General features: G+C 40.1%; 1 protein-coding gene across 5 annotated transcripts in view; it reads right to left on the reverse strand.

The window, feature by feature from the left end:
• Positions 1–26,268, reverse strand: part of prdm5 (PR domain containing 5) — a 338,261-nt gene that overhangs the window by 258,610 nt on the left and 53,383 nt on the right. For all 5 annotated transcript variants that reach the window (XM_072590339.1, XM_072590428.1, XM_072590191.1 and 2 more), the window contains 4 exons: positions 23,253–23,421; positions 21,159–21,333; positions 3,341–3,433; positions 2,962–3,083 (listed from right to left, as the gene is read on the reverse strand). In XM_072590339.1, coding sequence (XP_072446440.1) covers positions 2,962–3,083; positions 3,341–3,433; positions 21,159–21,333; positions 23,253–23,421 — 559 coding nt within the window. The remainder of the gene's footprint in view (positions 1–2,961; positions 3,084–3,340; positions 3,434–21,158; positions 21,334–23,252; positions 23,422–26,268) is intronic.

Genomic DNA, 26,268 nt, shown 5'->3' on the forward strand with positions numbered 1-26,268 from the left:
GAGAGTATTCCATCATACACTCCTGAATTACTTGTAGATGCTAGATATATTTTGATAAGTCAGGAGGTGAGGCACTTGCTCTTTTCATCACAGTATTTATGTGGTTGATTCAGTTAATTCTGCAGGCAGTAGTAAACTCTGCGAGGGGATTCAGTGACAGGAATGCCTTTGAAGGTCACAGGGAATAGTTACTTTCTCTCTTGTTAGAGTTGGTCACTGCCTCACATGTGCCTGGTGTAGTTCTAATCAGACACTTATCAGTCCCAGCCTGAAGATAGTCCAAAACTTCCTACATAAAGGGAAGGTCAGCTTCATCATCTAAGTCATTGCGGATGGAGGTGAATACTTTGTGATCATCACTGAATGTCCACATTTCTGACCATATGGCGGAGGGGTCACTGACAAAACAACTGAAAATGGTTAGAGGGCACTGCCTAGAGGAACTCCTGCAGTGTTGTCTCTGGTTATAATGAGGTCTGGAGTAAAGTGGTTTTGAAAGAACTCAAATTAAGCATCACAAACAGATTCTTGGAAACTATTGCAATTTGCTATTTTGCTGAAGATTTACAGGAGATCAATCAAGCGGTAACTGTCAGATTTGTTTTGCATTATCATCAGGACATAATTAGATTTTTTTTTCATTTTGCCAGGGAGATCCATGCATTGTAGCTGGACTGGAAAGGATTAACTAAAGTTATATATCTTCAAAACATTAGCTTAATTGTTGTGTACACTCACCAATGTTTGTAATATCACACACAGTGATTCGAACTGATGAAAGTCAGGTTTCTGTAAGTGTTAGGAAATGCAGGAAGTTAAGATGGATCAGCCACCTAGCTCTCTGACTGACATTGGCTCCTTGCCTTTTTACTTTTGTGTGCTGCGCTCTGCAGAGATGGAATCTTCTCCTCCATTTAGTTGTTTAATTTTCCATTACCATTCACGTCTGGATGTAATAGGACTGTAGAACTGAGTGATACTTCTAAAATGTCTTCGGTATTCCTCCCTAAACAATTTGGTGACTTAATGACAAGGATAGAGTGAAGGACGTAACGGACCGTGAGCTTGAGGGTGGCACAGTGGCTAGCATTGCTGCCTCACAGCGCCAGGGACCCGGGTTCGATTCCAGCCTCAGGCGACTGTCTGTGTGGAGTTTGCACATTCTCTCTGTGTCTGTGTGGGTTTTCTCCAGGTACTCTAGCTTTCTCCCACAGTCCAAAAATGTGCAGGTCAGGTGAACTGGCCATGCTAAAATTGCCAATAGTGTGAGGTGCATCAGTCAGGGGTAAATGTAGGGAATGGGTCTGGGTGGGTTACTCTTCGTAGGGTCAGTGTGGACATGTGGGCCTGAACGGCCTGTTCCCATACTGTAGGGAATCTAATCTCATCTAATCTTGTAGATGGTGTCAGAAAATGAAACTGCTTGCATGATGCATGAATGGATGTACAGTATTAAGCTGCTAGGATTGTTCTGAATCTGTGTCAGTTAATACAGTGATTATATCAAACAACATGACACTCTCTGTATATAGATGAGAATGTTCTCTCCACGAGGACTTGCTGGGGCCTCTCCAATATAACTAAGCACAGTGATATGACCAAACCCCAGATGAAGTTCCCCAATTTGGTACAGTTCCACTTAAGATACTTCAAATTATTAAGTTCCCAGGTTAGGATGGATAAAATGGATCCCCTTGGTTGTTCACCAGCTTCCTCCACTGGTCACAACAAGGTTAATTTGAAAAAAGATCTTTTTCCCAGATACAAATTAACTTATGCTTTAAACACACATGCACACACAAACTCTCCCTCTGACGGACATACATACTCTCACACATACAGGTTGAAATTATTTTCAACAGTGACAGAGTTCCAGTATTCAGAGTGTGAAAAAGTCTTTGTTTTGTTTTACCTACAGTGCAGGAGTGTTTAAATATTCTCAAAGCTGTGGCCCTCACACATTCTAATCCATACACACTTGGATCTCTGGCCAACATCACACAAAAGGTTAGTTTTGCAGTCAGCCCTCAAACCCTTTTTTGTACATATTGCTCTGGAGGGTAAAAAGAAGGATGTGTCTGCTAGCCGTAATTTTCTCCTGTGGGGGAGGCATGGTTTAAGAGGTGAATGGTCAGTCCCTTTGTTACCCCTTCTTGTTACATTTCCCAGACATTTTACACATTGACATTCCAAAGGCTTCACACATGACTTTGGAAGGCAGTCACTGAATTTACATCACAGCTTTTCTTTTTGCAACCATTCACATTCTTTTTAAAAGTAAAAAACAGTTTGCCAATCAAAAGTCAAAAGAGTCTACAAACACTTCAGGGTTCTGATCTGTTGTCACAGCAACAGAAACATGTGCAAGGTAGATTAGCAAGGCTATGATCAAGTAATTTTTTTTCCATCGTGTTGGTTTTCTCGCTACTTCCTGCTAGCAATGTCCTTCAGGACTTAACCAGTAGTGGCACATTAAGTCGCTCTTACCAATGGACATTAAGGTCTGCCACTAAGTGTTCAGTTTATCACCTTTGCACCCTCAGTACTTCTTCCAAGATGTGTCTTACATAGTCTGCCCTCCCTCAGCTGAGGATTCAGCAGGAGATTGTCTTGTGAACACCTCCACTCCTTTAAACATTAGCTCTACCCCGAAATTGTTCCAGAATTTAAACCAAGAATATCCCTGTGCACCAGGACTCTCGATGCGATAAAAATAACCCTAAAAGGAGGGCATACTCTTCTACATCCAGCAGTGCATGCAACTTTAGGTCGCCAATAAATAACGAATTAGTAATATTTAAAGACTTCATATAAACTATAATCAACTAATTATAAATAGACTTCTTTATAAGTATAACAGAAAATCTCAAATAGGGCTGCACATTTTTTGTACAATGACCATCTGTCAATACTGCCTCAGTTCAGAGGTTAGATCATCTTTTCCTTTGGTTACGTTCTTACCTGTGTGCACATTCTCCTTATGTTTCTTCAAGGCATCTTTGCTCTTGAATCTTTTCCCACAGCTATCTGCCTTGCAAACAAACCTGGTATCCCCTTTGCAGGCTTCCTTATGCTGTTCAAAACTGTGATAAACAGTTGGTAAGAACCACAATGTAATAAGATAGCATTTTTCTATTGCATGCAGACCAGGTTAATACATGCGACAGCAGTCTCTGACTTCCATCATGCTTGTCCAACCAGGATAGGGAAGCAGGGCAGTGTTACTTTCCTATTTGAGTTTTAATTTACATGCAAGCTGCAAAGTTGGAAAATAAGCTGCTATAGAAAACAGAAGAGGTCAAATGGGTTACAAAATAGGTGACTGTCATCAATACAAAACCTTGACTCAGAGCTGAAGGAGATGCTGCAAACAGAACACTGATGGCTTCGAGCAATGTCACCAGGAAGAACTGTTTCAGTACACTGTAGAACACTAAAGGCAAATAAACAGGTGAGAATTTAGTAGAACCTAATCATCATTAAATCAAAGATCTGAAGTTAGACAAACAGAAGCATTTAATAAAATTCAATGCAAGTCATAGAGCAGCAAATTTCTGCATCAATCTTTATTTTAACCACACTAATTTACTATTTTGGAAATATATTTTTCATAAAATTTAAGTGAAAATAATGTTTACAAAATTACATGATGGATGCAAACATACAAAAAACAATTTCTGTATTTTATTGGCAAATCCTCTTTCCACCATATTAGCAAAAGAATCAAATGATGGTAGGTATTACATATGTTCAGGTAAAAGAGTGGACGGAGGAGTTTTACACAAGCCGGTTAAATGTTTGATTGATACACTTCTGTGATATAATTTCAAGACCAGCATTATGTGCAATTAAATATGATCTGAAATAATTACCTAAATCCTCCACATTGAAGTGATTGCAAAGTTAAATAACAGAATAATCTGGGCAACAGAATAGGTATTAGTATACTCAAAGGCTGTGCACCAATTTCATTTCTTTTATTTAAGAAAGGAAGTTAATGCATTGGTTCAGAGGAGGCTTACTGGGAAACCTGGAATGAGCAAGTTGTGTTATGAAGTAAGGTTGGTCAGTTTAGGCTTATTCTATTGGCTGTCTTGATTTAACTATGTAAGATCCCACATGGTTGTGACAAACTGGACTTGAAAATGATGTTTTGTCATGTGAATCAGTCCAGATATAAAGAACATTCTCAAAGAGTGGAGCAGGCTCAAGGGGCCAAATGCCTGACTCCAGCTCCTAATTTGTATGTTTGTATTGTACAATACTACATTATTAAACATCTTAAGTTTAGTAAACTCTAAGTCCACTACAGGACCCATGTGCACTTTACTACATCATCTACCTACACACGAAAGCAATTATGTAATTTTTTACGAATATTTGATTTGATACCTAGGAAGATTGCTTACATCAACACTATCACAATATAAATAAATTGTCTGCTTGCAGAATATTATTGAATACAACAAACATTAAGGAATACAACAAACATTAATGAATACAACTTCATCAGTTGTAAATTGTTTGGTAGGGTAATTCACTGAATATTAGTATTACTCAAAGATTTTGCACATCCCCCATTTCTTTCAGTTATTACAAGGCTTTTCAGAACACTATGGCTTTCCAACTGGTGAAAGCTAAGATGCAACTTGTAGCTGTGAACAAAACAGGCCAAAATTAATTTAACCAGCCACAATTAGGAACCTGACATGTGTAGTACAGTTTCCCATTCTTGTATAACAATCATTTAAAAATTCAATAGAAGAAGATATGTCCATTCCAAACATCTACAATTGATCGTATCCCCATCTGGAGTAATAACACTTTTGTTAAAAGAAACAGAATCACACTACCAACAGAAGTACAAGTAGTAGACAAGATTGAGAGCAATATCATGTGCTCTTCCGGTATTGCAAAGTTGTTCACCATCACACACCTCAGGAAGCCATTGCTATTGGTACTATGCCACTTTATCATGACAATCTTGGTGTGCCCAGGGTATCTGAATCTACTTCCATCCAATCAGGAATTTCACAACTGGCACAGGAGAGTTCAGTTTCAGCAGCACCACGTAAGCCAAAATAGATGCTGTTGCCATGGAGTCCCTCGTGGGCCCAGCTCTTGCTATCAACACTGCTTCTTTCACAATGAAAAGCAAGATGAAGTGACCCTGTACATAACATTCTTCCAATATTTGAATCCACAGCTGCAAAGTATTTCTTCATATAGTTTAATAACACACTATTCTGTGCTCAAATTTTCCAATGAAATGGAGCAATGAAACGAATTATTTTACTCCATGCAATAGTCAAGAAATCTACAAAATGACTTCTCTACAACTATCTTCTGAAAGCCTACATTCAGTGAACAATATAGACTGTGGGATTCCTGCTGTACCATGTGCTACATGATCAACATTATTGACAAAATTGAGAGTAGGGTCCTGGATATCTGCTCACTATGAAAGCTTGATGCTGACACAGGGTATTTCAAAAACTACCCGGCGAGATAGTGGCTACTCTGATCAAAATGTCACTGATTGTACATTTCACAAACACTGAAAAAGATCTATGACCAGTTTCGCCCATTCTGTATGGTGCCCAGTCTAGCTTTGATTACACGGGAGGGGAAGGTCTCTCTAAAATCAGAACAACAGGTAAAGCTGTCGATATCCTCCAGTAGATTACAGATATCTCTCTCAATATTTATCACCCGATCAATTGTAGTATCATTTGCAAACTTCTCAATCATACCCTCAATATGGAGTCCAAATCATAAGAAGCAAGGGCCCAAGCACCAAAACAAGCAGAACATCACTTAAAATGTATTTCAAGTCAGAAAAACATCACTTTCTGCTTCCTGCCTCTTAGTTAGTTTAAGATCTAATGTATTCTTTACTTTGGATACTATTGGCTCATACTTTCTTGATCAGTCCACCATAAGGGACCTTTATCAAAAGCCTTACTAAAATCCATGGAGACCACCTCAATCATATTGCCCACACTAACACTCCAGGTTTCTTCCTCAAAAATTCAAAGTTTGCTCACCATACAAATGAGTAATGTGATACATACGTTAAGTGCTGATACAATGACCGGTATGCAGGCTGTACATCCCAAAACTAACAGATTGTATTAGACAAAACATCCTTTTGACTGTTTGCGTTGAGTAGTACGCCGTTCCTGCTCAACCAGTTTACAAACTACAGAACACCATATCCAAAGTTAGATGTGATTCTGCTATTGGTAAACATTTACTGAATGTTTGCCAATGCTAAGTATCAGTTGGGCTTGCAGTGTGAGCATCCGCGTGAGCTAGAAGCTACTTATATTAATACATATGACCTTGTTCCACGTAGGCAAAATGAATTTGTGCATACAGTATACCTTCCTCGGGGGTCGTGCTGTATCCTGCATGGAAACACCCTGACCAATCAAGCCTTATCTGAGCTTTCTCCATGGACTATACTGTCATGTAACAATTCCTGCTGCAACTCCTTCTCAATCATGGTCCAACCATATTTTCATACTCTTTTCCAATTTTAGTTTCTTGCAAATCAGTTTTGCAGAGTGCAATAGAAAAAGGTTTAACCTTGCATCGCTTTCTAGCAATGTTTAAATTCTGTATTACAAAGCAATGCCTAGTTTGAACAGAAAAGGAAAATCTCACATTAAATAGTTACTATGTTAGAGATATGCCTCATGTAGTTTCAAACACTTGCATCACTTCCTGTGAAATGTGACACCATCTACAAGATCCACCTTTCCAACTTGACTCTGAGTCTGTACTCAATGGAGTTTAGAAGGATGATGAAAGATCTCATTGACACTTACAGAATACTGAGAGGCATTGAGAGTGTGGATCTTGGAGATGATGTTTCCACTAATAGGAGAGTCTAGGACCCAATTCAAGTGTCTGAGAACTGAGATGAAGAGAAATTTCTTCAATGTCTTCAACCAGGTGGTGGTGAATCTGCGGAACGCATTGACACAGAAAGCTGTGGAGAACAAATCATTGGCTGTCTTTAGATAAGATTACTTACAGTGTGGAAACAGGCCCTTCGGCCCAACAAGTCCACACTGACTCGCTGAAGCGCAACCCACCCAGACCCATTCCCCTACATTTACGCCTGCCCCTAAGAGTACGGGCAATTTAGCATGGCCAATTCACCTGACCTGCACATCTTTGGACTGTGGGAGGAAACCGGAGCACCCGGAGGAAACCCACACAGACACGGGTTGAATGTGCAAACTCCACACAGTCAGGTGGGAGTGGGGTGGGAATTGAACCCGGGTCTCTGGCGCTGTGAGGCAGCAGTGCTAACCACTGTGCCACCGTGCCGCCCACTGAATTAAGAGATAGTTAGGTTCTTGTTTACTAAGATGATCATGGGTTATGGGGAGAAAGCAGGAGATTGGGGTTGAGAAATGTATTAGCCATGATTGAGTGGCAGAGCAGACCTGATGGGCAGAATGGCCTAACTCTAACATAAATTAACACACTCACACCCATTTAAATGTGTCATCTCAAATTAATAAGATTGTGCACTGGCAACACCCGGGAAACATTCCAGCAGAAGGACCCTCGATGAAGAGATTTGCATTACACTTTATATAAAACCATGCATTCAAATGTTTCCCTAAATTTGCAAAAGGGAAACAATCTCTGTTTTGCATTATTTTGTTTTGCATTGATTCTGTGGTGAGTGACTCACTAATGGCACCCCAAAATTTCTTTATTACCTACATGGCAGAGTCAAGCATGTGATGGAAAACTCTTCATTTCCCTGGATAAGAGCACTTGCCATAATATTCTAAAAACTCAAAACAATCCACAATGCACAGTGCCCTTGGTGGCACCACATTGTCTAGCCTAAAGTTCAACCGCCTCCATGCTTTCAACAGGTCTTATTCTGTAGTGTCGCACTGCCACAAGTTTCCAAAGCTGTGAATGTATCAATTCCCAAAATTATCCTTCACTCTTTGATTATCATATTATTCTGGTTAAACAAATTTACTGAAACTATGAAGAGCAAAATCAACACAAATATAGGAACAAGAAAAAGTTCAAATAAACGGAACACACACATACACAAACCATTTAGAGACACTGATATGCTGTTAACCACAACAGAAAACACGTGTAAACTGAGAGAAATAAGTCTGACACAAGTCTTTGTCTGCCTCGGTGAAGAAATACTTAGTGAGGTCCCTGATGTGTCATATGTTCCAGAACGTGAAATTCAATTTACTTCTGCAGAAGGAGAGTCGTTGATTCATAGAAATGTACAGCACAGAAACAGACCCGTCGATCCAATTCATCCATGCCGACCAGGTATCCTATCCCAATCTACTCCCATTTGCCAGCAGTTGGCCCATATCCCTCTAAACACTTCCTACTCATTTACCCATCCAGATTCCTTTTAAATATTGGAATTGTACTAGCCTCCACCATTCCCTCTGACAGCTCATTCCATATAAGCATTAACCTCTGTGTGAAAACACTGCCTCTTAGGTCCCTTTTAAATCTTTCCCCTCTCACCCTAAACCTACACCCTCTATCTCTGGACTCCTCCAACAGATGAATGAGAAAAAGGATGAAGTCAGGTGATTGTACAGAGGTGGAAATAAGCCATCTTAGAAATGATGCAAATGAAGTTAAAGTTCTTCTGGGGTAAAATGTGTCTTGGAAGTTTGCATGTTCTTGCTCTGAGTTGCCACCTGATTCACTAGATGAGATATAATTGAACTCAACATCCCTCAGTTATAAGAGGATGGAATCTTGTGCCCTCCCCCATGGTGATCTTGGTCACATTTAAGCAGCTGCATGATAATGTGTGGGAACTCCGATGAAGTTCATGGCAGAAAAGCACGTGGCCATCCTTTGCCTCTCCTGTTCTTAAATGTCCCCATGACGCACTTCCCACGATGCCGCTAATGCTAACATAGCCAGAGCAGCACATCGTGCATGGCATGCAATCTGATATATGAGTGTTCACTGAAACCGAGACGGGCTGTGATCAGGGGCCTGACATCATGGACAAAGGGAGGGTGCTACTGCAAGTCACCACTGTCCTGGCCCCTCCCACCATCATGGCTGCGTACCAGCAGTCGTTGCCACTTCCCCAGTGGTGCTTCTGCAGAATGAATCAAATGATAGAGGAACTTATCAATTTTAAAATCAACATTTTATTTGTGAGGGTGATGTACTATGATTCCATGGTGCTCATTTCTCGCAAAAGGTCTGAAATGTTCCAGTAGACATTGTACACTCTGGCTATGTACACACTAAACAAAAGGATTCTCTCATTTTTTTTGGTGTTACAAAACCTTGATGCATCAGTGAACAAGTTTTAGTTGTTTATCAAGGAAAAAAAGCATTATAACTCAAATCAAACTTGACTAAAGACCACACAAAGAACAAATAGTTTCACAAATCTGTATAAAACTATTGTCTCCACTTTGGTTACATGATGATGTCTGTCACCATCCTTCACAACTACATGGTGGTTGTGGTAATGACAAATGGCTCCACCACAGACCCATTCACCATTCGGACCAGTGTCAAGCAGGGCTGTATTATCACCCCAACATTGCTCTCGGTCTACCTCGCTGCAATGCTTCACCTCACCACCGACAAGTTTCTGCTGGAGTGGAGCTAACCTACAGAACCAGTGGGAAATTATTCAACTTCCATCATCTTCAAGTCATCCCAACCAGTCTCATCAAGATGCAGTACACAGATGATACTCGTGTATGTGCAATTTCAGAGGACATACTCCACACCATCGTCAGGACCTTTACAGAAGCATATGAGAGCATGGGCCTCACCCTAAATATCCACAAGGCAAAGGTCCTCCATCAACCAGACCTGGCATTTTGCAGCAAGCTCTCCATCATCAAGATCCAAAGGAAGTGCTTGGAGAATGTTGACCACTTCCAAAATCTCATGAGTTTCCTGTAGGAAACTCATGAGATTTTGGAAGTGAGATTCACCATCACCCCCAGTGTGCTAGCACAGCCTTCAGCCAACTGAGGAAAAGGATGTTTGAAGACAACTACATCATATCCGACAGCAAGATCGTGGTTTAGAGAGCTGTAGTGTTCCTGTCCTCCTATGTGGCTCTGAGATGTGGACTATCTACAGCAGACACCTCAAGACACTGGGAGCAGTACTACCAATGCTGCCTGCGCGAGATCCTGCAAATCCACTGGGAAGAGAGATATACCAATACCAGCAACCTCGACCAGGCCAACACACCCTGCATCAAAGCACTGACCTTCCGTGACTGGTTGCGATGAGCTGGGCATGTCATCCGTGTGACCAAATGAGCCTCCCCAAGGAAGTGCTCTACTCCCAGCTTCGATACAGCAGGCGAACCCAAGGTGGACAGAGGAAGCACTTCAGGGATACCCTCAGTTCTGGTCGCCTCACTTTAGGAAAGATGTGGAAGCTTTGGAGAGGGTGCAGAGAAGATTTACCAGGATGTTGCCTGGAATGGAGAATAGGTCGTACGAGGATAGGTTGAGAGTTCTCGGCCTTTTCTCGTTGGAACGGCGAAGGATGAGAGGTGACTTGATAGAGGTTTATAAGATGATCAGAGGAATAGATAGAGTAGACAGTCAGAAACTTTTTCCCGGGGTACAACAGAGTGTTACAAGGGGACATAAATTTAAGGTGAAGGGTGGAAGGTATAGGGGAGATGTCAGGGGTGGGATCTTTACCCAGAGAGTGGTGGGGGCATGGAATGCGCTGCCCGTGGGAGTGGTAGAGTCAGAATCATTGGCGACCTTTAAGCGGCATTTGGATAGGTACATGGATGGGTGCTTAATCTAGGTTAGAAGTTCGGCACAACATCGTGGGCCGAAGGGCCTGTTCTGTGCTGTATTGTTCTATGTTCTATGTTCTATGTCTCACTGGTGAAGTGCAGCATTCCCACTGACAGCTAGGAATCGCTGGCTCAAGACTGTCCAAAGTGGTGGAGGAGCAAGCCATCAGTAGAAAGCAGATGTCAGGCAAAAACAGTGAAAGGAACCCCACCCACCCTCCCATTCCCATGACCACCTTCTGCCCCAAGTGTAACACAGCCTACACTAGCCACATTGCTCTAGACAGCCACCTACACACTCATCCAGAGAGCAGGCAAATGTCACATTTGTCTGCAAGGGATTGCCAATTAAATAAGATTGATTTCAAATGCCACTGTTGTGTTTATACTTAAACCTGGATTTTTTTTTATCTGTAGGTGAACTCTGTACTGCAGCAACATTGAAAGATCTGCAAATCCAGAAGCACAGGTTCCTGAATCTCCTTCAAATTTTACAACCGAGTTTCTTAAAATATTGTTCTGTTGGGTTCCATCCCACAGGTTGAATCAATGACAGGCTACAGAGATCTTGCAGGCAAGAAGTGTTCTAGTCAAAGCCAAACTTACAGGAGGAGCAATGTTAATTGGGGAGTGAAAGAGATTGTGTGCTGCTCTGGCAATGTGAAGGAAAGGTCACATTCCAGCTCAAACAGTGGGCTCCAGTAGTTGTTCAGAGAGCTATTGAGTAGTGGCGGATTGGAAAAGTTTATGGAATAGCTTGCAGGCCTTAAAAAAAAATACTCCTGCCTGCCTCTCGGTCTCAGTCCTTATTACTTATTTTAAGAGATACCGGGTTTTGCAAGAAACAAGAAATTCAAATTTTAAAAAATTGATCGCATGTAACCATATTTTATTAATTAAATGACTAGCAACAGCATAGTGGCAGTGTTGAACTTGTATTTCAGATGCTGAATTAATGCTCTACAAACATGAATTCCAAGTCGAAAGTGTAGTGCTGGAAAAGCACAGCAGGTCAGGCAGCAGCCGAGGAGCTGGAGAATCAACGTTTCGGTCATAAGCCCTTCATCGGGAATGAGGCTTGTGGGCTGGGGCTGAGAGATAAGTGGGAGGGAGGTGGAGTTGGGGGGAAGGTAGCTGGGAAAGCGATAGGTGGATGAAGGTGAAGGAGAGAGTGATAGGTCCGTGGGGGGTGGGAACATGAATTCAAGTCCACCTGCAGCATCTGGTGAAATTTCACTTCAATTTATAAATAAACCTGTAAGAAAATACAAGTCATACTAATTATAAAACACCAGATCGTTGGAAAATAACAACTGGTTCACTCATGACTTTCAGGAGAGGAAAGCAACCTTCCTGACTTAGCCTAGCCTACAACAAGATATTTAATTCTTAACCACTTTTTAAAATCTCATAGCAACTGAATGATCAGGGTGTAAGTGGTTCACCCTCATCTGTTGAAGAGCACTGTTTAGAGATACATTATGAATGCTGGCCTACCCAGCAATACATATCCCAAATATGAATATTACAAAGAAAAAACATGGTTTTCACTATAGGATCAATCACTTGCTCCCTGTCCCGCCTCTTTCAAAACCAGAAGGTTAGACAATTCAAAGCATTTGAGTTTCTGATACAAACCCACCCCACACCCCACCAATTTCAAGAGCCGAGATTCGGCTTCAGTATTGATTTTGTTTTTTAAAATGCTTTCACTAACCTACCACTAAGAAGTCAAGCAGCAGTCAGTGAATAAAACTTTTCCCACACTGCAGACTCTTTTTAGTTCTGGAGGTCATTGCTGCATACAAACCTCAAAGGTCCACCTACAAGAAAAGAAAATCAGAGAGACCACTGCTCCTCAGACTCTCAATACGTCCACGTTTTGTGCCTTTGGCAAGTTGAGTCTAGTGCACCCCAGTGCAGGTTATTAGTACAGCTCAAGAGAAAGTACTGCTTGTCATACCAATCCATTACTCCTGTCACTCATCCAACAGTGCATACTGCCACTTTCCCTTTCACTCCTTGTTGACAAGCCCTATGTTGTACCTTTTCTAACAGATGCTGAAAGACCATGTGCAGCAACTACATTACCCAAACTAACACTGTCACCTTAGCAAAAATCTTATGCAAACTAAATTAATATGATTAATTTTACCAAATCTATTTAGTCTTCTTTAATTAATCTACACTTGTCCAAGTAGATGTCAATTTTGTCATTTGTAGCAATTTTCCATCACTGAGGTTGAACTTATGGTGTTTTATTCAACAAGGTGTACCACTTGCAATTTTCTAGTCATCTAATGCAATCCCTCTATCTACTTACCTTAGATTCTCCACTACAACCCATTTGGTGCTGGGAATTTGTCAACCTTTACGATCAGACATGAACTTCTTCCTTATCAATTATTACCCACACCGTGCTTCAACCAACTCCTGTTTTATAAGTACTTTGACAGCACCTTCACCTTTGGTAAAGGCAGGTACTAATATCAGCCATGCTCTCGGTCTCTGTAGATCCCCTTCTTGGTACTTAATCAGCTCCAATTCTCCCCTATCTTTTGGATCATTGTGGGTAAAAGACGACTTTTGGATTTACCTTTTAAGTTATCTGTCAGCATTTCACTATACACTCTCTTTGCCTCTCAATTTCTTTTCTACTTATTTTATTTATTCATTTACTTATTTACTCAATCATGGGGTGTGGGCATTGCTGTCTGGCCAGCATTTATTGCCTGTCCATAGTTGCTGTTGAGAAGGTGGTGATGAGCTGCCTTCATGAACTGCTGCCGTCCACATGCTATAGGTTGACCCACAATGCCCTAGGGAGGAAGTTTCAGGAATTTGATCTAGTGACAGTGAAGGAATGGGGATGAATTTCCAAGTCAGAATGGAGAGTGGCTAGGAGGGGAACTTGCAGATGGTGACGTCCCCAGTATCTGTTGCCCTTACTCCTCTCAATGGAAGTGGTTATGGGTTTGGAAGGTGCTGTCTAAAGATGTTTGGTGATTTTCTGCAATGCACCTTGTAGATAGTACACACTGCTGCTACCGAGTGTTGATGTTGGAGGGAGTGGGTGCTTGTGCATGCGGTGCCAATCAAGTAGGTTGCTTTGTCCTGGACAGTGTCAAGCTTCTTGAGTGTTGTTGAAACTACACCTGTCCCGACAAGTGGGGACTTTTCCAACACATTCCTGACTTGTGCCTTGTAATGGTGGACAGGCTTTGGGCAGTCAGGAGGGGAGATACCTGCTGTAGTATTGCCAGCCTCTGACCTATTCTTGTAGCCACTGTGCTTATATGGCAAGTCCAGTTGAGTTTCTGGTCAAAGGCAATTTCCAGGATGTTGATAGTGGGAGATTCAGTGACAGTAATATCTTTGAATGTCAAGGGGTAGTGATTAGATTGATTTCAGTATTTACTTTATTCAGTCTGGTTCTCATTTCGATTATCAAGTTGACATCTGTCATACTCACCTTTCTTTACTGCTTTGGTCTGTCATCAATGGGGATCTGATTTGGATTGCCCTACTTTACCTCTTCAAGGGAATTTACGTTCCCCACCCATTTCTTCTTTTCAGTTTGCCAATCTCTAATTCCATCTCTGTCTGGTGCAGATATCTGCTCACTCCCAATGAAAGGCCTGTTAATTTTATTGAAAATGAGTGTTAAAAACAATCCACAAAAATACTGAGGGTACTTTTCCTTTCAAATGATCAAGTCAAGAGTCAGGAAAGGTATTTAATTGGTGATCAAGCTCACTAATGTGCAATTTACACTAACAACAAAACTGAAAGTGACCTTCTATATGTCTTATAATAAGAATAACCAGAAGTTTGGGTGATCCTGAAGGGATCCCATTAGTTTCCCAACTCCATGGAATTTCAGCCCCATGACTTTTTTCTCAATTGCTTAAAGCATCAATTCACAGCATGCTGTTAAAGAAACAAACCATATATTTTGGATTATTGTTGTAATCACACAGTAATAAAATTCACCTCACTAATAATCACCTGCTCTAATGTGGTTTTTCAGAGAGATGCTAGACTCAGTCTGTAGACTCAAACCAAGAGAGCAAAGTATTGTTCCAGCTGACATTGTGCCAACAATATCAATCTGCCACTAATCTGTATGGTCAACATTTACTTTTACAATTTGTCAACTAGAAGAATTCTATCTACTTACACTACTGGGCAATTCACTCCAAATTTATGGAAATAGAAAAAACAAACATCAAGAAAAAAGCAAAAGGTTATCATGTATGTATTTGGATCTTTGTGATAAAGTTAATGTCTCCTGATTGTTGAGGTTTGATGAGCCTATTAAAATCCTTTATCTGATCTGCCTGCCCCAGAGCATTTATACTGGATTAGTGGTGCTGGAAGAGCACAGCAGTTCAGGCAGCATCCAACGAGCAGCGAAATCAACGTTTCGGGCAAAAGCCCTTCCCGTTGATTTCGCTGCTCGTTGGATGCTGCCTGAACTGCTGTGCTCTTCCAGCACCACTAATCCAGTATTTGATTTTCAGCATCTGCAGTCATTGTTTTTACCAGAGCACTTATTGACATTCTACTTTATTCATTTAGGTTGCAGATAAAAGTAAAACTAAAACAAACTAAAACTGGCTATGTAATCATTTTTAGTTGACTGTAGCACACATACAGTTTTCAACTTAAATGCTTGAGGTGTTAAATCAAATTCATTTTCATAATATGTAGAATTTGAGGGCAGCAATGGCTTACTAGTATTTTTGCTAGACTATTAATCCAGAAATTCAGCTAATGTTTTGGGACCCTGGTACAAATCCCACCAAATTGTGGAATTTGAATTCAATAAAAAAAATCTAGAATTAAGGGTCCAATGATGACCATTGTTGATTGCTGGGGGGAAAAAACCATCTGGTTCACTAGTGTCCTTTAGAGAAGGAAATCAGTCAACCTTACCTGGTCTGGCCTCATGTGACTCTAGACTCTCAGCAATGTGGTTAACAGGGCAGTGGGGAAGGAGTAATCATTGCTGGCCCTGCCAGAGACACCCACATTCCATGAGTAAATAAAAATAAATTTCTGACAATTATATGATTGCTAATACTTAGCCCAATGTTGGATAAATGTTACATTTATAACAAGGTAATTTCTCAGTAATTTTGATTCTTCTTCATTTTGACTGCTGGAGCAATACAGTTTGCTCTTAATGCATTATAAGTTAGATATTATGGCCACAGTGGAATGGAAAAATGCCTCTATGCAAATAAGGACCAATGTCCATATGGGATGACTTTCTTGTGCTGTGAGGGTGGAATTACACTCATGTGGGAGAGAGGTAGGAACAAGGGCATAGCAACAGAAAGAAAAAAAACAAGATGCAACAAGAATTCAGTGACAGCCAACACTAGAGTATGAAGCATTGTCATGTCTCGTGGGGTCAAAATTCAGTCTTCATTTTATATATATAAAAGTATTGCAGCAATATCCTTAAATCAGGAGAGGAAGGGAGAGAGGAACTAAGCAAAATTACAATCACCAGGGAAGCAGTACTAAGTACGGGCAAGTCTCTGGATTCAGCATGACTTCACCACAGGGTCTTAAATAAAGAGTGACAATGAGGTCGTAGGTACATTGGTATTAATTTGCTAAAATTCCCTAGATTCAAAAAAAGTTCCACCAGGTTGCAAAGAGGCAAATATAACCTATTTTAAAAGGGCAGGAAGCAGGAAACAAGCAACTATCGACCATGAGCTTAATGTCTGCTAGGGGGAAGGTCGTGGATTCAACCAGCAAAGAGATTACAATGATGCACTTGGAGAATTTCAAGATAATCAGAAAACCTCAGCATGGTTTCATCAAAATCTTAAACCAAGTTATTGGAGTCCTTTGAAGAGGTAATATGGACAGTGGATAAAAGACGGCCTGTAAACATACTGCATTCCAGAAGATATTTAATGAGGTGCAATAGTCATGGTTACCACAGGGAAAAAACTCAGTGTAGGGAGTCACATAAGATCATGGAAAGAAGATTGGCTGACTGGCAGGAAACAGAGTATGATTAAATAAATGTTTATCCGAGTGGCAGGATGTGACAAGTACAGTCCCAAAGATTTCAGTGCTTGAAGCACGACTTCATATAATTTAAATCCTGCCGTAGTTGAGGGAGTGAAGGCATGGCAGCTAAATGTGCAGACATCACAAGATAGGTAAAGAAAGTATAATTTAAGAAGACATAAGAAAGTTGCAGGTGAACATAGTTAAGTTCATTCAGAGAGAGGGTAAAAATCTGGCTGATGGAGTATAATATTGGAAAACGTGAAGTTGTTCATTTTAGAATAAAGAATGATGAGGCAGTGTATTACTGAAAAGGAGAAGGAATATGGATTTTTGAGATGGAAAGAGATTTAGATGTGCTGCTTCATAACTCACAAAAAGTTAACATACAGGTATAACACAAGAGCACTAATGGATACTCTCCTTTATTTGGAGAAATGGGTACACAATTGGCAAGTAATACTACTCACACCACACGTATCAGGCAATGACAATCGCAAATAGCAGAGATGTTAACCATCGTCTCTTAACATTCAATGCCGTCACCATCACTGAATCCCGCGCTGTTAACATCCTGGGGGTTACCATTTAGCAGAAACTGAACTAGACTAGCTTTATAAATACTGTAGCTAAAGAGCAGATCAGCGGCTAGGACTCCTGCATCTCACTCCCTGGATCCCCAAAGCCTATTCCCCATCTACAAGACCCAAGGCAGGAGTGTATAATGGACGGCAACATGGAGGTGGCTCACCAACATCCTCTCAAGTGCAAGTGGGTTGCATAATAAACGCTGGCCCAAACAGTGAGGCCCACATCCCATAAATTAACTTTTTTTGAAAGAAAATATTAAAACTAAAGATGCTATGCCACAGTTATACAAGGCATTGGTAGGCCTACATTTTGAATACCGTATGCAATTTAGTCCCATTTCTTTAAGGAACTTTGTAAATGCAGTATTTCAGTGAGGCTTGATGGATTGATACCTGGAGTGATTAAAATTGTCTTATTAACAAAAGGTTTAACAGGCTGGGCTGTTTCTTTCTACATTACTGATTGAAGTACATGAGATTTTGAATGATCTTGACAGGGTAGACATAGAAAAGATGTTCCTTCTTCCTCAGTCCAGAGTTAGGGGACACTGACAAAAAATCCAGGTGCACCCTTTCAGGTCAGAGATCAACAGAATTCATCTCTCTCAGAGGTGCTGTGAGATTTTGGAACACTCTGTTTTGGACGGTTACTGATGGAAGGTCATTAAATATTTTCAAGGCAGAGACAGATTGATTCCCTTGTCTAATGAGAACCTAAGAGTATTGGGGGAAGATGAGAACATGGAATTTGAAACGCAAATAAATGTGCCATGATCTTGTTGAATGACAAGGCCAGGCTCAAGGACCCATTACTCTACTTCTGCATTTATTTTTGTATGTGCAAACAAGCAATGCTATAAAATCTAAATCAGGATAACGCTGCCTAAAAGAAAAAGTGAAAATTGTGACAAATCAGGTTGGAGACCTGCAGACACAGATAACCACTTGGGAATATGAAGTTATGGTAAATAATAGAGACCTTGCTCAAAAAAGGCACTAATGGGAACTAAATATCAACCAAAAGAACTGCGGATGATGGAAATCAGAAACAGAAATTGCTGGAAAAGCTCAGCAGGTGCTAAGACAGGTGCTCAGCAGGTCCAACAGCATCTAGGTTGGCTGATAGGGACAACTATTTGTGTTGGCTACTAAATATTCAAGGATAGAACGGTTTGTTCTTTTTATTTTCAAGGCAGTAAACCAAAGTCAGGAACCAAGCCTTTTTCTGTCATTCTGATCCTGTTCTCTACCCCGCACAGTCCGCCCATGGTAATGTCATGGTGGAGAGGCAGTGACAGACTAGAATCAAGGTAACCACCTCCAAAAGCAGATTTGTGGCAGTTATGGATCAGATGAGCAGGTTAGAAGATCCACCTGCATAACCTGGGTCATAAGCTCAGTCCTGTAGCTAAACTGAACACTGCTTACCTCCCACCCCTAACCTCAATCCTTCAACTAACCCATCCACATACATCTCCATGCCCCCCATCTCATATCCACTTTGTACAAGACTTGAGCTTATAATTACATCAGGAATTCTTTGAGATATTCATGAAACTGTCAAAATAATCAATATCATCCATAAATCACTTCTTTAAAAAAATCCATTAATTGGTCATACGTTGCAACATTTAACTTGCTGAGTTAAATGTTGTAGTGGTTTGGAACTCTGCCAAGCATTCATAATAAATTCCGTTGCAAAATTGTATTATCAAAACCTCCAGAGCTAAATATATTAAAGGCTTTGAATTAATTGAAAGAGGTCAAATATCTATTCAAGCTTTGAAACAGGGTAACAGATAGTTGAGCTTTCATTAAATAGAAAGATTAACTTAACAATTAGGGGACAATTAACACCACGAAATCTCAAAATTGCTCAATGCAGGAGAATTTATCCAGTGAATAATTTACTCGAACACATCTGAAATTTTTTCAACTTGCATGATGTTGATCAATTTAATGGTCAATTAACAAAACTTTAATAACTTTGTAATAACAATAAAAGGTTACAAACAAGAATATTAATTGTTAAAGCCTAACTTTATTATTAGAACCAACAATTAATTTCCAGTTCAGGAAACACACAGACAATATTAGAATATAAATCACTGCCTGAGCTTTTTGCTAAAGTTTACTGGAATTAGGTTGAGGGTGACCAAATTAGACCAGTGACCCCAATGATAAAGAGGACCAAAGGACAGAATTACAATTACTCCGACACACAAGTCTAAATCTTCCAGTCACTGTAGCATCAGAAACCAGATATATGACGAAGATGTGTATCATAAACCTAGGGAAGTACTGAAGTCCAGATCTGAGAATTGCTTAAACATCCACAGAGTAATCCCCCTTCTGCCTTTAAAATAACTCAGAGTCACAGACTTGGGATTGTTCAGCATGACCCTCTTTAAAATTTCTTCTCATTCACTCACCAGCCAACACTCAAAGACTGAGCCTTTAAACTTATCTTAATCTATCAGTTAAAAAAAAGGATACATGTCCTCTCTTCCGCCAAGTCTGCTCTGCTCTAATGGAATTCCCCAGCAGTGGATGCTGTGCATTTCTATGACAGCCAGGTTTAGAAGACCTCAAAAGAAATACACAGCAGCATCAGGTTGAGAGAAGCTTTGTGCACAGCTCTCCAGATGCTTGCAAGCCATAATCATACTAAACATTTCGAAGTTTGCTGACAACACCACTTTTGTAGGGCAGATCACAAACAATGATGAGACAGAATACAGAAAAGAGATTGAGGGCTAAGCAGCATGGTGTAAACACAAAAATCTTTCCATCAACAACAACAAAATGACGGAGCTGGTCATTGACTTCAGGAAGCGGAATGGAGGGTATGTATCAATGGAACTGAGGTGGAGATGGTCAAAAGCGTCAGGTTTCTGGAAATGATGATCACCAACAATCTGTCCTGATCGACCCACGTCGACATAATTGTCAAGAACGCAGATCAATATCTCTATTTCCTCAGGAGGCTAAGGAAATTCAGCATGTTCACAAGGATTGTTATCAATTTTCATAGATGCACCATAGAAAGCATCCTCTCTGGATGCCCCACTGCATGGTTTGGCAACTGGTCTGTCCAAGACCACAAGAAACTATAGAGACTCATGAACACAACCCATCATGCACACCAGCCTTCCATCCATTAAATCCATTTCATACTTCCCACTGTCTCGGGAAAGCAACCAATATAATCAAAGACCCTCCCATCCCAGTTATACTCTCTTGCACCCTTTTCCGTCAGGCAGAAGATATAAAAGTTTGTACAAACGTACAAATAAATTCAAGAACAGTTTCTTCCCTGCTGTTATTAGACTTCTGAATTTTAAACCTCTCAAATTTTACATTTTACATTGATCTTGCTCTCTGCATACCTTCTCTGCAGCCGTAACATTGCATCCCTTGCTCTGTTCTATTACTCTTATGCACTTTGTCTTGTATGATCTGCCTGTACTGCGCGGAAAACAAAACATTTCACCGTACCTAAGCACGTGTCAACAATAAGTCAAATCAAATCAGAAAAAAGTGGGGTACAAATCGTAACAATGAAACTCCAGCTTGGGGAGATCCCATTTCCCCAAGGATTGTGAATCAAACCATTTTCCCAGTTCCTGTTTTTGTCAATATCTTTGAGCTGCTTGAAAATGCTTTAATCTCATGAAAGGTGTGGTTTCTAATAGCGTACTTACTGTCTCTGTAGGGCCTGTTTAACAGGAAACTTCTTGTCACAGTTCCTACACTTGAATTCCTTTTCTTCAGTGGGCTTCTGGTGGAGAGACTGCAGGTGTTCAGCTAAGATGTCCTGGCTTCGAAAACTGCTCTCACACTGTGGGCAAGCATAGCCTTCCTTATCACTCAGTCCATCTACAAGGAGAGAAAGCAGTTATTTCAGTTCTGTGGAAATCTCCAAATTTACACTGTATTTCAGTCCTATACATTAACATCCACTTTCATGTTAGGATTCATGTTGCATGTTTGAAAGAATTAATTTGGGACAAAATATGATGAGACTTTGACAAAGCAATACAATCAGCTCTCGTTATTGTCAATTAAAATAAGTAATTTCCACATATCATCACTGTCTATGCTATTTAGTTTTTGGACAAAATCAGTCTGTTTGAAAGAGTTAAGTTTGTTCTTGCTTTGGTCTAAATAGTCCATCCCACAGATTTTTCCTGTTATATACAAATTTGCTGTATTAAATGAGACATTTCTCACTGTTCACCATTCTAATTCTACCAGAAGTTCCCACTTGCCAACTCTGTAATTCCTTTCCCTTTTACTTTTCAGGGATTTAAAACTAATGTTGTTATAACTGAACAACTACTGTCATTTTGTTTCATCTTTTTTACCTTGTAAGTCATACATGATGAACTTAAACCCATCAACTTTCCTTTCTCACAGAAAACAGAAATATAATGCTGACGTATGTGATGCTATTTGCAGTTCACCCATTAGTTCCCACTTTTTCAGCAAGGCTAACTTTCAGTTTCCAAAATAGATATCGATGATTAGAATAGTTGGGGAGGCTATGGTGCAGTGGTAAAGTCATTGAACCAGCCATCCAGAATCCCAGGCTAATGTTCTGAGGACATGAGTTCAAATCCCACCATGTCAGATGGTGAAATTTGAAACCAAAAAACGTCTGGAATAAAAAAAAGCAAAGGTAGTGCAATGGTAACCACTGTTGGTTGTCTAGTTTACTAATGTCCTTCAGAGAAGCAAGTCTGTCCTTACTTCGTATAGCCTAAAAGTGATCCAGACCCAGACTCCTAACTATCCTCCAGCAATTAGGGATAAGTAATAAATGCTAGGCTTGTCCATGATGCCCACATCCCATGAACATACAAATAAAAAGCATAATCTCCACAAGGAGCAGAAATGGGACTCAAAATATCAAAAGTTAAAAGACAAGAGAAACAAATAAGTAAAACTTGTCTTTATATAAAGTGCTTCACACCTTCTATGATATCGCTAAGTGCTATGAGAGTGTCTTTAGAAGCTTTAATAAACAGCTTCCTTTCTTTGATCCTCATTTGGCAGATGTTGGGAACCCATGTAACAAAGAGGCCAGAAATTGGGATAGGATACTTTTCTACTCAGTTTAGGCCTCTTATTTAATGCATCAACAATTTTTGATGAAGGAATGTGGATGTTTCCTTCACCTGTTCTTTTTCCATCCCAACATCCCTTGCATCGGAGTGGTTTTCGGAGTTCCGGCCAGGGACCCTGTCTATGGAATCAGTTTGTTTGCTTGCATAAGCTCAGATCCATAACTTGGCCTCACAGTGTCGTATACAAATGAATATATGGCCTACCAAAAATCAGGAGCTCCTTATCCTCCTCCAAGTTCTTGGTGAGCCTACAACAATCCCCCAAAGTTAAAGAACAGTGAGATATTATTCTCAAAACACAATGCAGGAATGATCACATTTGTAATGGACTCATTCCAATGAACTGTGCTGCTGAAATGACTGGATGATTGTGTCAAAAATGGTCCAAATAGATATTCATAAGATAACCTACATTTGCAGATCAGCAGATTGCAATAAACCAAAACTTAATACTCCCCTCACCATGTTTTACACAAAGTGTTTCATACAGCAAAATCATTAATGTTACCAACTTTCAAGCAAAAATTACGCTGAATTAAAGTAAGGCATGTAAAACCAATAATGATCTAACTCAGAAGGTTATCGTGATATATCAGGCATAATACCATGTCAGATTGGGGCATAGAAGGTAATAGATGTGGATTTTGAAATGTAACTTATGAAAATTACCTTTGTCGCCTGATGGCTGAAAATCTTTGGAATTTTCTTCGTCTTTGCTGACTACTTCCTCCTCTTCCTTTTCTTCTATTTCCTCCATCTCACTATCTAAGAAACCGATCAATAACTCGTTGTCTGTTTCAATGTCATCCACAGCCAAATAGAAGATATTTTCTCCTTCCTGAAAGCAATGGGAAAATGAGCTGTTACTTTGGTTTGATCCTGCTCAGATCTACAGCATTTCACAATAGCTGGCCTTCATCAATGACAAAATTAGTTGAAGCGCGGACAATGAGAACTCAGCACTATTTGGATTCATATTGACAGAAGGGTAGTGGGGGAGAAGACGGTTATCTCTCCATATTTTCTGGTGACTAATTCTGACTTGCATATCTGATCAAAACCAGGCCTCTGTACTTGCACAGAACAATTTGGAACCACAACACAGAACACAATAGCTTGATCGACTATTAACAGAAATTAAATATTCTAGAATGGACTAGTTGCACTGGAGTGTCAGCAGCAGTCATTCAAGTTAAGGCTTTTACACAGATCGTGATTATATCTATGAGAAAGTAATTACTTCAAAGTACTTTCTATAAAGAAGACAATTATGCAAATGCTAAAGTTATAAAACACAAGACTGAATCTCAGTTTTAAAACAACACTTTTCTTGAGTTTCATGGAGGGTTGATCATAGTGAAGTGTAGTGAGTTTTCTTACACTATCATCTGAAAGTTACCTCATTGACTGTGTACCACATTCCTATGGTGTTCCACTCGCCTGATGTTAGCACTTGCCACTGCCAGAGCATTCCAAAATTCCAGACACAATTTCCAAATTTAAAAAAAAAATCGATGTGCACTCAAACTGGTGCCCTGCACAGTTTGTGATGTTTGCCCCAGGACATGGTAGATCAGGTAAAATTAGTGCCCTGCTTTGTGAACAGGGACTTGGAGGTCTTAGTGGATGGGTAGTGCCCAGGAAGGACATTCTCTTTACACAGGATTGGCAGAGGAGGCCACAACACCAGACCCTGCTAGCCTGGAGTCGGAAGTTGCTATCCTAGGTTCAGTGCAGTCTCAAAAGATCTGGGGGAGCACCCAGCAGTAAAGGAAGAAGGTCAATATCTTTCTTTGCTCTGCCAGGGTAAATGTCAACATCTTTTATCACTGTCTTCCACTGCAGCTTCCTCCCTCCCACGCTCCACCACTCCCACTGCTACCTGTAACATTTGCTGTTACTGTCCCAAACACGCCAGACCCTGCATGGCCTGCTCATCTCTTACTCATTGTCTCCAACTGATTAACTTGACTGAGGACCCCTTCAACAGTGAGACATGGCCATTTAGATGATGCATGTGAAGTGTGTTTGACGCTTACACAGCTGCTGTTTTACTGACATTGCACTGTGATGTATAGAAATCCTTGGATGGATGACTGGTGAAAACCCTAACAAGCTGCCAAGTTTGACTTTGGTCAGTGTTTAAAGGCAAGACAGGGCAAAATTAAGATGCTATGTGTATCTCAGTTGCCACAAAGTGAACAAGTACTAAAAGAACAAGTGAGGTGCCCTGTGATGCAAATTGGCCGAGTCTGGAAGCTGGATGCCATTCCTGTGCACAAAGTGTTCTTGCATTCCAACGATAGGTGCCGGTGCACTCCAAAGTCCAACACTGAAATGCAGAACCAAGTGTTAATGGATTGGATATATGCCGTGACAATGTAGTGAGCTATTATGGGTTGGCTGCCAAGGTCCACAAACATGGAGTGTATTGTGTGTTTTTGTTTGTTTAAGGAAGAGTTCATATAGGGTGGAGAGTTTTAACCAGTCGTGCTGTATGCAGTTTGTTTATAACAGTTTTGGTCTGTTTATCTATGGCAAGATAGACTGCCATTGGAGGCAGTTCAAAGAATGTTCACTAGGTATGGTTGATTCATGGTATGGTGGAATTTTTCTTATGATGAGAGGTTGAGTAGGTTGTACACATTGGAGTATTTAAAAAATGCAATGACTTCGCACTGAACACAAAGAACATGAAAGTAATACATCAACTTCCCACTCGCAAAAAATCTCATGTTGCTTCTGTTAAAATTGGACGGAAATGACAGATCAACTCTACTACTCTGCAGTATGCAAAGATTCTGTCTTTAATATATATAAACTAACTAATGTAGTGAAACGCATGAAGTTGTCCACAATTGTGGACAATTTAAGTGGAAATAGTTCTGCAATTCTCTTACTAGAACACCTTACATTCCAGGTATTCAGAGGATAAGAATATGGCTATTTGAGACTTTATCAGCTGTGAAAATTAATTGTACTTTTAATTTTCAATGTTTCCTGTTACAGAAACAGGAAAAATTAATGTGGTGATAAAGTAAACCAAAAAAATTGCAGCAGTAATGAGAAACAAAAAACATTTTTTTGCTGTTCGGCAAAACTGTTGTAAAAACTTTACAGATCTGACAGAATCTGTAGAGTCAGAAAGACAGTTAATGCACATTAACTTTGTTCTTCTCTTTCCACAGATACTTTCAAACCTCCTGTGGTTCTCCACCATCTTTTTTTATTTCAGATCTCCAGCATCCAAGTCCTTTGCTTTTACTTGAGTAGAAACAACATGAAATGTATATCGCTATGACATAAAAAAAGTAAGATACATGTTTCCAGCTCTAAGCTTTTATTTTGCAATTGTGAAAATATGTCAAAAGCAAACATTTAAAGTGAACTCTTATTTTGTTCATTATATTGAGCTAAAAATAATACAAATTTCCCCTTGACATTTTGAACAGCATGGGCTTGAGATCCTTTCTGTGCTACAAGAGAGGAATAAGTGGTGATCAGACAATATCAATATGAAAAGTAAAACAAAACTTAAATGCATCACTCTCATTTTTAGTTTTACTCATCCACTGGGTCTTTACAGCAGTGAATACACTATCGTAATTCAGAGATTGAGATGCTTGTGCATTTGGAATTACCAGTGGAAATTGGCATATCAGTCAATAAATGGTCACAATATATA

Source organism: Chiloscyllium punctatum, chromosome 1 (genome assembly GCF_047496795.1).
Source record: "Chiloscyllium punctatum isolate Juve2018m chromosome 1, sChiPun1.3, whole genome shotgun sequence".
Taxonomy (NCBI): domain Eukaryota; kingdom Metazoa; phylum Chordata; class Chondrichthyes; order Orectolobiformes; family Hemiscylliidae; genus Chiloscyllium; species Chiloscyllium punctatum.